This window comes from Empidonax traillii, unplaced genomic scaffold, assembly GCF_003031625.1.
Source record: "Empidonax traillii isolate 1590-97213 ecotype Southwest subspecies unplaced genomic scaffold, ASM303162v1 scaffold6:size4315531, whole genome shotgun sequence".
Lineage (NCBI taxonomy): Eukaryota > Metazoa > Chordata > Aves > Passeriformes > Tyrannidae > Empidonax > Empidonax traillii.
The window spans coordinates 3,133,735-3,146,411 of NW_020955199.1; the positions used below are offsets into that span (position 1 = coordinate 3,133,735).

The window sequence follows — 12,677 nt, forward strand, 5'->3', positions numbered from 1 at the left end:
TCTTTCTCTGTTATGAGTATTTAACCAGGTTCTTCACTGGTTTGACTGAAGTGCAGTAAGGCCAGGATAGTGGGGAGGCTTTTGTAGCTGCACACAGAAAATAAATCCATAAAATAACTTCGTTATGCTTCAGACCACTTCTGTTATCCTCCTTTTGCCTCATCTGTCACTGATGATGGCAGCATCGGAAAGCACCTGGACATTTTTGGATTCCCCACATATGTTTCACATAAAAGAGCAATTTATCAGCATGTATAAAAATGATGCAACTGGTGGTGAAGTCTTTTGTACACCAGTCATATTACACTTAAATTATTACAGGCCATGGTACACTGGACTAATTTTGATTAGAGGCTGTAAGTTTGAGCATAGTGAATGGAAAACAGTAACAATCACTTAATGTACTCAGTTTCTCCCTCTCCACCTGGGATTACCTTGCTGGCCACTGCGATTCCACACGGTGTTTTCAGTGCAGGAGGGAAAGGCAGGATCAGATCTGGAGGTTTGAGGTGTGTGTGAGGGGGATGACTTGAGATTCTGCACAGGAGGGACCAAAACCTGCAGAAAAATGACCTGCAGAGACTAGATCTGTGGGGGCTGCAGGCAAGAAAGTGGGGCGCAGTCCGAATGCTTGTGGGGAACACCCAGGAGGAATAAAGAGTACAGATACAATCTCACTGTACAACCACACCCTCCGCCATAAACTCTGATTTAATTATTTCTGAACATTGTCCTACCATTCAGTTTTTGTGTTCAGATCTCCCTGTTTGCCAAGGGGAGTAAGTGTATGGAATGGAGAGAGGACCTGCTCCCTTAAAGCTCCTGTATTTCAGTGGCAGCTCTTTGAGGAAAGGAGCAACCATACATTTGTTTTCAGCTTTAGAGGCTGAAATGAAATTAAGTGTAAATGCATTCCAAGCAATAGAGTAGAATTTGCTTCCTAATCTCAGCTTCCTAATCCCCCCTCACACCGAAACCAGTGCTAGAAGTAGCAGTGCCTGCATCACCTCTTCCCAATCCTGCAGGAGAATCTTCCTGGAGCCTGGCCTGCAGCAGAATTAAACAGGGGTCAGGGCAGCAAGAAAGGAGATGAGGGATATGGAAATGGGAAGAAAGTCAACAGTGATTTGAGATCCAGGAGAAATGTGCTGTTCCTTAAAACCAATTCTCTTAGCTTTTCCCCAAAAAAGGGTCTTCTTCTTCATTTCAAAGAGAATTTGGGCTGAGCAAGGAAGTCTGGCTCAGCAGGTAGGTGGAAATAGGGATATGTTTGGTGTCAGCAGAGAAAAATCCCTATTTTATTAGGTAATTCTGTCACTTTCCCAGTTTACCCTGCCTGCCTTGCCTTTCCTTCATGATCTCCTTAAGCCACGCCTTCCTGCTGCTTCTCAGCCTGCAGAGCACAGGTGCCACCAAGGAGGATCCAAACACACTGTTAACTCTCTCCTGCTGTCAAATTAACCTGTTACCAGGAGTTTTAAACTTGCCTACTTCCTCAAGAGGAATAGAAATAGTAAAAATATGTTATTTTGCCTTTGGAATGACAACGTGGCATCCTTTCTTATCTATTGATTTAAATAATTTAGCATTTTAAAAGGAACAAATTGACATAATTTGTTTAGAGGATACTTAGAAGTTGAGGACAATTTTATATCAATTAAAATCAAGGGTAATTCATTTGTGATGGAACTAATGTAATTAATTAGGTAGTTCCGATGTATAATTTTTCTAATACGTACATTCCTTCTAACCATGTGCTCAATAGTTCATTAGTAAATGATTTTACCTGAGAGCAATAGAGTAGCAGCTTCTTCCCAGTGAAAACTTCCCAGTTTTTTTGGGAAACCTTCAGTCAGTCCGGGATTCACATTTTTAATTTGAAGCATGGCAAGCATGCAAGCAAATTTGAAAAGCAGAAATAAAACAAAATGAGAAATAAATTTCTTCATAGCATTTTTAATTCTTGCAATTTGGTTAAAACACCTTTTTTTAAACTAAGTTTTATTTAAGGCAGATGCACTTGTTTTGTCTTTAGAACTTCTAAGCAAAATTATGAATTTTTTTTATGGTGTGTGTATGTGTATGAGTGTTTTGCAGCAGTTATGGAATCTTCCAAATTTAAAATTGATTTTGATATTGTCTAATACAGTAACTAAAATAATTCAGCATTAGCTCAAAAAAAAAAAAAAGAGACAATAATATAGGCAACTAGAAGAATTATTCAAGGAAAAAATATAATAGGCTATAATGACATGTAAAAATTAGGGGGTGTGCATTTTGTTGTGGTTTTTTATTAATAAGTTACACCTGTGTTTTATATTTATGGCTTTATCAGTACTTGGTTAAATACTGAAAACCAAATCTTTTGGGCTAATATGAAAACTCCCTGGGGCTTCCAGGCTCTATTCAGCCATGCATAGATTTTTATATGTTCCAAAGATCACATAAAATGACTGTACTCATTTTATTTATCTCATCAGCGAAGTTCATCTCATCAGCCAGAGAGATACTATCTAAACTTTTAGGCTACAAATTGTACTTTCCCTGCAAAAGTACTTTGTGTTGTACTTACAGAGACTGTAAAGTACAGGATTGCACATCAACGATGTGCCTATTTATGTAAGAAAACATGAAATTGCTGTTTACTGAGTGGAAAGGGTATTAGAGTAACCCTAAGAAGGAGTCAGCTGTCTGCCTTTGTATGGAGATCTAAAATAGTCACAAATTAGCCATTTTATCCTTAAAGCAGTGCATACATGCAGCTTTTTTTTTTTTCTAGAACAATAGTATTGAATACATGAACAGGGAGTTTTGCCATTTGCAGAAGTGTCTGTAAAGGCAGGACAAGCTGGTGACTAAGCAATAGGCAAGGCCATGATATCTGATGAAACATTAATGCCTGAGAAGCAGCATGATGTTGATTCCAGGAGGTTGGTCTGAGTGAGTTTTGTGAATTTTAATGTTTTATCGGTCCTGGCTACAGACTCGTTCTCTACCCCACCCCTACACACGTGAAAGCCAATCTGTAGCTGCATTATTTTAATTTTGTTCTCTTTTTTCCACAGGCTGCTTTTTTTTTGCAGCTTTTTGGGCTGCTTTTGGGTTTTTCTTTTGCTATTCTCACTGAAGCCCTGATCAACTGTAAAGGCCATTCAGCATACTGTAAAGGAGAAATTTTTATTTTCCTTGAGATATATATATATTTAAGGTGTATTTTGTATCTGACAGCAGATATGACTGGTGTGAGGAGGAAAAGACTTCCTTAGTCTGTTACACATGTACATGGGAGCTGGGCATATCACACCAGACTTTACTGGCCCATGAAGTTGGGTACAGAAATCACCACTGTCCCTTCTGGCATGTTGTCTTCAGGATCTCCTAGAATGCAGCTTGTAAAACTAGGTTAACACAGAGAGCACTTTTTTTAATGTTCCCTTTCAGTGCTTTAGATGCCTGTTCCCTTATAAGCTAAAATCAACCATTCCTGCACCCATGTAGAATTTCCCAGGAAACTTCTGTTCTGTGACCATCTGCGAGCTACTCATTTAGTGTCCAAAAATGTACCTTCAGTTCCTTGGTCTGCAGCTTCCCAAGCTCTGGGCTTTCCATTTGTGAACTTCTATGTATGTGCCTCAGCAGCATCTGGTTGTCAAATACTCTAAAACTGTGGAAAATCACACCAGGAAAAACCCTGAAAATATTTTGCATGTTACAGTTTATAATTTTTTATATTTCTTTATAGATTGATCCATTGCTGAGTTGAGTGAGGATGGGAGATAAAAATGCAAAATAGCTTTGAATTTTTTTTGTGTTAAGCCAGCATGGTGTTCAGAGGATGCTGCTTCTTTTCTGTTCAGTCTTTTTTTTTTATTTTTAATTTTGCTTGGACAGAGACCATAAGCCAATATTCAAAGCTGCTTGGCAATAGCCAAGTTGTGAAATGCACACCCAACCTGTGGGGCATTATGGTTGCTTAGTTCATGCATGTAAACCTGGGGGTTTGAGCACTGAACAAGTCCACACCCATAGTGTCTTCTTGGAAAGTTTGTTCTAACATTTAATCTTAATGGCATTATTAATTTAATGGTTCCATTTTCGGAGACGTTGAGTAATGACAGTTTTTAGAAAAGTCCAAACAACTGGGTGCTTAGCACTGTTTGAATATTAATTTGAAATGTTATGAAGTCTTTGCTGCAGCTGGGGTATATCTCAATGCAGTTACTTCCATCTCCTTTGATTTAGTTCAAATCTAACTTTACTACTTTACACTGGAAATATACATTAACAGGTAAAAAAAAAATATCTCAGTTTTAGAAGCATTATTAGCAAAAACAACCCCTGGCAAAAAGCCTTTAAAGAAAGCAGATCAGAGAATTTTTGGTGGATGCATTTGATTGTCTTTTTGGCAAGCAAAACCAGATTATTTAAGGATACACTTTTAAAATGCTCTGTACTAAATGTAACAAGGAGAGATGCAGATGTAGTAACTTTGCTGTGCCAGTTACTGTGTGTCACGTGAAAAGAAGGGGGGGGTTTACCCAATCCTTGGTGTGTGGGAGATTTTCTTGAACCTCAGTGATTTATTTGTCTGTTGGTGCCCCAGGGAAGCTGAGACTCCTGTGCCCAATCTGTCTGTCAGTGTCCTGTGAGGGGACCCTTCACTGAATAGATTCATTGGGTTGGAGAGTGATTCGACTGCCCTTTTCAGCAAGGGCTCAGCCAACAGGGTGGAGACCCCTCAGTGGGTCTTCCCAACCTGTTAACCACCACTGGCAACTGCCAGCAGCTGTGAAGGACTCGCTGTAACAGTTTATGGAATACCACTCTTTATTAATACAAACTGGGACAGGTTAATAAGGTTCAGGGCCGTCAGTGGCAGTGCCTGACTGCAAAAATGTGTTCAAAGCTATCTGCTAATATCCTATAAAGCAAGCACAGGCTCTGATCCAAAAAACACCATTCAGCGCACATAGAATATGTTTCTTATCCAATAGGCCCCTATAGGGGGGAAGAGAACAGATACCAGCAGTTTCAGTGGAGTCTTCTCTGAATTTTCCCCCTATCCCCACCTTACTTTTATACTACCTCTTTAGGTTAGGTGGAGCTTGAGTGACTTTAGTCATTAATACTTTTATCTCTGATTGATGTAAACTCACTTCACATGCTTAATGGGGGTGCTTATGTGTTGGATTCCAAGGATTTCAGTATAATTGTTGGCTCAGCTGCAGAGCACTTCATCTCTGTCTCTTGGTTGACAGGTACTGTGTGGTCTTCGAACCAGAAAGTTCTTCTGTGTTCCCACCCTGCAGGGATTTTTATAGAGTGAGGCCATAGTGTCTCCCCACCACCCTCCCTTCCACCCCTCATAGCAGATGCTTACTTATCATTGTATAGGGAACCTTTGTATTTCTGTCCAGGGAGATGCATCTGCATTTTACCCTATAATCCTTAGTCTCCTCTTATTTTTAACCCCAGCCATCTTCCTACACTGTGCCATAAAGATTTTCAGACATTTCAGGTCTTCTTTTAGGAAGATCTCAGTTCTGGAAATGCTTACACATAGTTCACAGTTTGTAGAAGTTAGTGTGTAAGATGTCTTTGAAGGTTTTGGACTTCAGTGGTTTTCTTGCTAGTGTTGAAAAATTCCTTAGGGAATTTACATGAGTACTGCTGTGAAAGGGGTAGTTGCCATTACTTCTGTTCTGTGCATTTATTGAATTTGTGATAATTTCCCTTGATGCAAATACAAAAGTTGATGTATTGTCCTGTTTATTTTTGTTGTTTTAGGAGTCTTTGGATGATTCTCAAGTAGCTGGAGTTTGTACAACAGAAGAAGTGATTCGCTATGAGTATCATGTCTTGTACTCCAGCAGCTACCAAGTGCCTGTGCTTTATTTCAGAGCATGCTTTTTAGGTAAGACCGACCAATCGTGTATTAAATATGTGGGATGCAGTAGATGTTAAAAACATGGATTTTTGTGTTATAGTGAGGAACAGATGTGTAAAATAAGAAAGAGTTGAGGCTGCTCAACAGTTTATTTAATAACATAGAGCTTGAGGACTGTGGAGTAGATGATATCACCTCAGCCTGAGGGAGGCTGAACTTTGGCTCCTGGCATCTTGCCTGTGGTTGACTAAAACTGCTGGTCATTTTTCTTGTTCCTTTTCTTGAAATGACTGCAGAAACTTAATGCTGCACGTTTGAATTGGGCCACGCAGTAAGTGGGCATAATCCCAGAGCTTGTGTGTTTCTTTGGAGCCTGAATTTAAGCCAAAAGGCTGGGGTCTAAATATGTCTTTAAAACTGTATGCTGTTTTCTATTTAAATTTGCTGCTTAAGGGAAAATAAAATAATACCAATACGGTATTGAGTTTTTGTATTTAAACTTGCTCTGGAAGCACTAACTGATCATCTTTTCTTCGTGAAACATACATCTTGTTACCCAAGGCTTGCTGTTTGTGTCACTTATTTAATCAGCACACACAGAGTGATCACACTGCGGCATTGGCTGTGCTCTCTTCCTCACTGCCCAAAGCCTGCGTCCAGCACTGGTACAGGCTGCCCAGGGCAGTAGTGAAGTCACCATCACTGGAAGTGTTCAAAAAATGTGTGGATGTGGCACCTGGGGACATGGTTTAGTGCTGAACATGGATATGCTGGGTTAAGGCTTGGACTCAATGATTTTAGAGGTCTTTTCAGACCTAGATGATTCTGTGATCTACATCTTTTTTGTTTTGCATAATATCTCACCTTCATCTAGATAAAGATATCTGAATGTTGCCAGTGATATCTTTTCTTTTTTAATTAAAAAGTAGCTTAAGCAGCTTTATATGTGTTTGGTAGATTTAATCACTCTCTGCCTTATATTGTTTAATGGTTTCTAATTTTGCAGTGTTGGCATTTTGAAAGGCACTTCACATTCAAAATTGGAGAACAAATTCTCATAGACTCCCTGGTGGAAAGATTTTAGTCTGAGGTGCAGTTTCAGGAATGGATAATTTGGGGTAAATTTTCCGACTGGGACATGGGGAATTGGGGACATTGCTCTGCCTTTACCACCAACAGAACTCATTTGCACACATCCTGCTGCAAATTTATTTCTAGCTTTATTACAGGCTTTTACAAATGTGCATTGTTTTGCCTTTAAACTTATTGTGCAGATAGGAGGACAAAGGAAGTTTTGCTGTGAGAGGCAGGTTAACCTATTTGTGGTCCTGAAAAATGTAATTTTCTTGATTTTTGCTGAATTAATAGTTCACTGTCTCTACAAGAAGAGGACGGAGATGCTGCAGGTAGAGGAAGTAGGACACTATCTCTACTGTACTGTACTTTCATATAATTAGTATTCACCATAAGCAGTTAATCACCAGAGAAGAGCTCACAGAGACAAAACAAGTTGTTTAGCTTGTCAGCATCAGGGAATCGGAGGTGTTGAAACATGACTCCTTATAGCTGGAAGTGAGTATTACAGGAGCCAGGATGATCTAATGCACAATCATGGTATTACGTGCAAACAGCTCCCCTTGCAGTACAGAATTGTAATTGTTCCTGCAAGTACAATTATCTTTTAGAACAGTTCTTGGGAACCTTTCACAATGGAAAGCAAGGGCTTTTTTTAGATACTTCCTGAAGTCACCTGGGTTCTCTTCAGAATTTTACTTTCTGAGTATTTTACTGGTATGAGGAAAATTCAAGGCAATGCCCTGAGATTTTTTTCCTTTGAGGTAATAGTCTTCATGTGATAGGCTCCTCACCTTGTTTCTCAGACAACGAGCAATACTTACTGCATTCCTCATCTGAAATAAACAAGGAAGAATTTTCCAGACACCTTCCTCAATTTCCCAGTCTAAATTCCTACCATTACTTGTAGGTTACGTAACAGAATCTGTTCCTCACCAGTGTTTTGTGAGCCGTTCATGGTTTCCCTTGAGTCCTGTCCGTACTGATCCTGCTGTTAATTAGAGCTGTTGCAGGGGGTGGAGGTGAGCTGTAATCCTGCCAGGGTTTCCACAGCCCTGCCCCGTTTTGCTTTCCCCAGGAGCAGGACACGGAGTTTGAATCCAAAACTCTGCTTCCTTCCTGGCAGTGTGTTCAATGGCCATTAGACCTAGATGATAATGATGATGATGATAATAATAATTCTGTTCAACCTGGTGGAATAGTTTTGTTGTATTCACTTCCTCACTTTGTGTGTTCTAACAGCAGCTGATGCAACCTGTCCAAATCTGCCAGACTCTTGACAAACTTTTCTAGAATGATGAAATCCTGCCTTTTTTCCACTGTATGTGAGTCCAGTTCCCATTGACTTGGTCTGTCACAGTCCGCCCTAGGAAAAATGCTCCCTGTAGAGTTGCTGGAGGGATTTTCCTGTCATTTTCAGCTTGGTTGGCATCCTTAGGAGCTTGTATAGTGAAGACAGCCAGTTTTCGCTCCTCTCTACCTCTACTAGTTATGTTCAACCACTACAGATCACTTCTTCCTGCAGAAGGGAAAAAGTTGCATTGTACCCTTATCCTTGCTGCTGTCTAAATTGGATGAAATAGCTTATTTTCTGGAATTCATCTATAGACCTCTTTTTTTTTTTTTTTTTGAGATGAAGTTTGATACATAAGGTGGTGTAAGGTAAGGTTTGAAAATTTAATTGCAGCAGAACTAAAACATTCTGAGAGACATCTAAACTTCTTGGTAGTCTTTGGGTGTAGATTTACAGGGAAGATCTTGTTCTGTGCAAGGACAAATACTTCAGTTGAAAATAATGATTAAAGCGTGATGAGTGTGTCTGGAAAGATGCTTGGGAACATTATAGGATGCCAAGAAGATATTTTTAGGCTATGTGTATATACATAAGAAACATTTTTCAGTACCTCATGATACTTTCCCACGTGGCATATATTCCTGAATTCAGACCTCCTGAAGTCACAGTCTGTCTCAGGAGCTCAGGGCTGTGGTTCCCAATACCTCAGAGGCTCATTTCTCCAAAAATCACCTTATGCCTGCCATACCTTCCAGAAACAGGAGCCCTTCTTCCTTTCTCTGGCTTTTGAGACTACCAGGTAGGTAGTTGAAGAAATGCATGAACCCCTGCTGACATCACCCCTGCTGATATGTGATGTCAGCAATTAGCCCTCTTGGAGACAGATGGTGTAGGCAATTATCCTTCCTCTTCAATGCTGGCATTGGCCAGATGGGCTGGGCTAGGTCCAGTAAGCTTTCTTTAATCAGCAAAGTATTTACCTCTTTTCTTAGCCTTTAAGATGCCAAGGAACTTTGGTCTTTTCCTGAACCATCCTTCATCTGAAGCCATACATTCAAAAACCTCTTGCCATACATTAAAAAACCACAGTGAAGTAGCAGCAACACAGTCACAGGCGAGCACAGGCACCATTCAGGAATTACCCTGCCTGCTAAGAAAATGATGGCTCATCTCACACTACTTGTTTTACCTGAAAAGGTAAAGGAATCACCATAAATACTGTCTAAATACTGAAAAGAAAGAGCAGAACTAGTGGGAGTCAGTAAGGGTTTCAGCCTCACTCCTCTAGAAAAGAGAGAAAGAGTTCAGTTTTCAAGCTGATCTGCTTAAAATCCATCTAGCTCTGTGACATGTAACTAAATCCCTGTCAACAAGAACCATGCTAATCTGTGGTTAGGGAGACAGTGTAACTTCCTCCAACCCTGAAGGCATGACTTTTCTGTATTCATAACCATACTAGAAGTAGATGAAGTACTTTCCAGAATGCAGATTTACTCCCTGAACTCAGAAACATGTAACCACCATGTGCTTTCTCAGAAATACAGCTGCTCTTAAGACCATGTCCCATAAGAACTGATTTTATTGTGGCTTTGAACATAAATGAGATTGAATAATTAGTATGATCTGATACTCCCTTTAGCTGTAACGGTGTTTCTTCTCTTTTGGCAATGGTTTCTTAAGATTGCTTTTTTATAAAATGTGTCAGAGTGATGCCTCAAAACAATTTTGTGCACCATTTCACTCAAAAGTGTAAAAAAGCCCTTTAATTGGGAATCTCAGAAATTATTAAAAACTTTTAATTGGGAATCTCAGAAATTGTTCAAAGCCCTCAGTAAACATCAAGAAAACTGAGTACAGTAACTTTGGAAGCCTCAAAATTTTCTCTGAGAATATATGTGGAATTTGCCTGCCTAAGGAATTTCCAGTCTTTGCAGGAATTAATGTACCAGCTGAGAGCTGCAACTCCTCTGTGGTCTTAAAGCCTCACCTTGCTGCTGTAAGAGAGCCCTTGACCTCCTGCTTTTTAACTATTTCTTATTTGTGGTGACATGATCGAGTTAACCCTAAGTGGGCCATCGAGAGGCTTTTCTCAGAAAAGTTTGTTGTAGTCTAAACAGTTTAATAATAAAACTATCCCAGCTAGGCTTGGGATGAGCCTTGAGCTTGCTCTGTGTCCTTGTGGGTGAGTGATGAGTAAATGTAGTGATGGTGAATCTGCAGTCTCCGCCTTCCTCTCCTGCCACTTCTCTTGGCTTGGTGCTGCTGTTTCCTCTTCTTTCTGGCTGAACTTCCTGAGTTCAGCTTCATCACAGGGAAGAATGCGGCACGAAGCCGAGAGGTTGGTTGGCTCAGCAGGTGCCACAGTGGCCCCCTTGTTGCCAGCAGCAACAATTACTGACTGCTCTACCAGCCCAGATGGATATTAAAGGTCTCAGTGGGTTGCAAAAATGTGCAACAGGGTTGCTAAACACGTGAGAGTGCTGGCAGCCCTGGAAAAACGGGTCTAAAAGTGCCCAAAGAATACAGGTCTGTGTTTTGTGCAAATCTGGGAGCTTGAGAAAGAACTGAATTCACTGCAAGGTAAACACAAAACTCAGTTTTAACTATAGTACAGTTAACACTTAAGTAATATTTGATCACTTCTATAAACGAGATTAACGTAGTCAGATGAATCCATTCCACCTGTACAATCTGAATTTGCTCAGGTGTTAATATAAAAATGGGAAGGTATACACAACAAAATGTGGAGTGGCAAATCAAATGTTGCATCAGGAGATGTGTTATTCTAGATTTTACACTTGGACTTTCTCTGCAGGTTGAAAACAGAATTGCAGGTGTGTGGCATCTTCTGTTACCTGCACACAGGTGATGTGAGCATAAATACATCCTTCTAAAGTTAATTACATTAGAATTTAGAAAAATTAGAATTTGTTAATACAGATTTCTTAGTATTAGCAAACCATGTCCAGCACAGCTCTGGTACCTTCATCATAAGACAGTGGACAGGATGGTCTAAGAAGTCTTGTGCCCATCAGGATGCCATGGAATAGCTGGTTAATATGCTGTTACCCCCTCAGATACTTTAATTGCCACATGAGTTTGCTATGTGGTGCTTCTATAAGTTCAGAACCTGGTGCTTTTTTATAAGTATATATGCAGAAAATAAAAGAGAGGCAGTAGGCAGCTGGTTGGAACTTCTATCTAAACATGGCATTCAAATGTTAATTGTGTGAATAACTCTTTTTCATTTTACAGACATGCAAATGTCAGTAGAATAAAACTATTTGTCAGAAGATGGTTTCTGACACCTGATAAATGCCAAGATGAAGCTACTTATTGAAAGTGTATCAAAATACTCTGTTTGCCATAAACAAATGCTCATTAAAAATTGAAATGCTTATTTTCTAAGTGGTTGACACTAATATCTTGGCATAATTCTAGCATCACAGCTAAAAATCTGATGCAACAATACCATATAAATGGAGCTCAAGAAAAAAATTAAGGGCATATAGGTTACCAAAACACAGCAAAGTTTTATCTGCAGAATTTTGCTCCTTAGATTTTGTCCACTTTCTCACTATAAATTGTATGTATTTATGCACTAGATCACTCTTCATGGTGTTATTTTGTGGTTTTAAATTAATGTCATCCAAACTTTTGTTTTACAAAATTAGCTTCAGTTTTACTATTTTGCTATTGCATATTAAAGATATGCTTAAGAGCTCTGACTGAGGGTGTTTTTTTCTCCCCCATCACAGATGGAAGACCTTTAACTCTAGAGGAAATATGGAGAAGTGTCCATGCATGTTACCAGGATCGTCTGCAGGAGGGGCCCTGGGACACCATCACACAGCAGGTGAGGATCCACTGGTCCTTTATAAAAACTTGGGAATGCACTATAAGCCTGGGAATCCCCAGTGGCCTTATTCCTTTCCTGGACACAAGTAATAAATATAAATATAAAAATAAATATGCATACATAGATATACACATATACACACACACAAGTCTAACTCTGCTTGTGCTTAGCCAGTTACCAGCAGTAGTTTCAGTCCTGAGTTTGAAAGAATATATAAGCGTTTGCCATGTAAGGCTTAGTTTGACAGCATCTCACATTTAGAATACTCTTCCAAAGCCAATCCTGAAAAATTTAGTAATTGTGGATTTGGGTAAATACAAAAGTAGACATATTTATGTATATAAAATATATTATTGTAACACTTCATGGGTTGTCTGGTAATCAAATTACCAAAAAGTGCTGTGTGTCACTTCCCGTTTTAAAGAGTTGCAATCCTCAGGACTCAATGAGGGAAAGTTTGTCTCTCATCAAACAGTAAGTTATTGCTGTCTAATAGTGAAACATGGTTCAGAGCTGACTTGGTTGCTCTGATCTCTTTGCTTTTACTCCAGCTACCCAGTGCA

The 12,677-nt window shown here is 39.6% G+C and overlaps 1 protein-coding gene across 5 annotated transcripts in view; it reads left to right on the forward strand.

The window, feature by feature from the left end:
• The window catches only part of ATG10 (autophagy related 10), a 63,172-nt gene that overhangs the window by 33,800 nt on the left and 16,695 nt on the right, over window positions 1-12,677 (forward strand). For all 5 annotated transcript variants that reach the window (XR_003570925.1, XR_003570927.1, XR_003570926.1 and 2 more), the window contains 2 exons: window positions 5,788-5,914; window positions 12,014-12,111. Coding sequence is in view for 1 of the 5 variants with exons in the window: in XM_027881135.1 (XP_027736936.1) it covers window positions 5,788-5,914; window positions 12,014-12,111 (225 nt within the window). In the remaining 4 variants the exon portion in view is untranslated. The remainder of the gene's footprint in view (window positions 1-5,787; window positions 5,915-12,013; window positions 12,112-12,677) is intronic.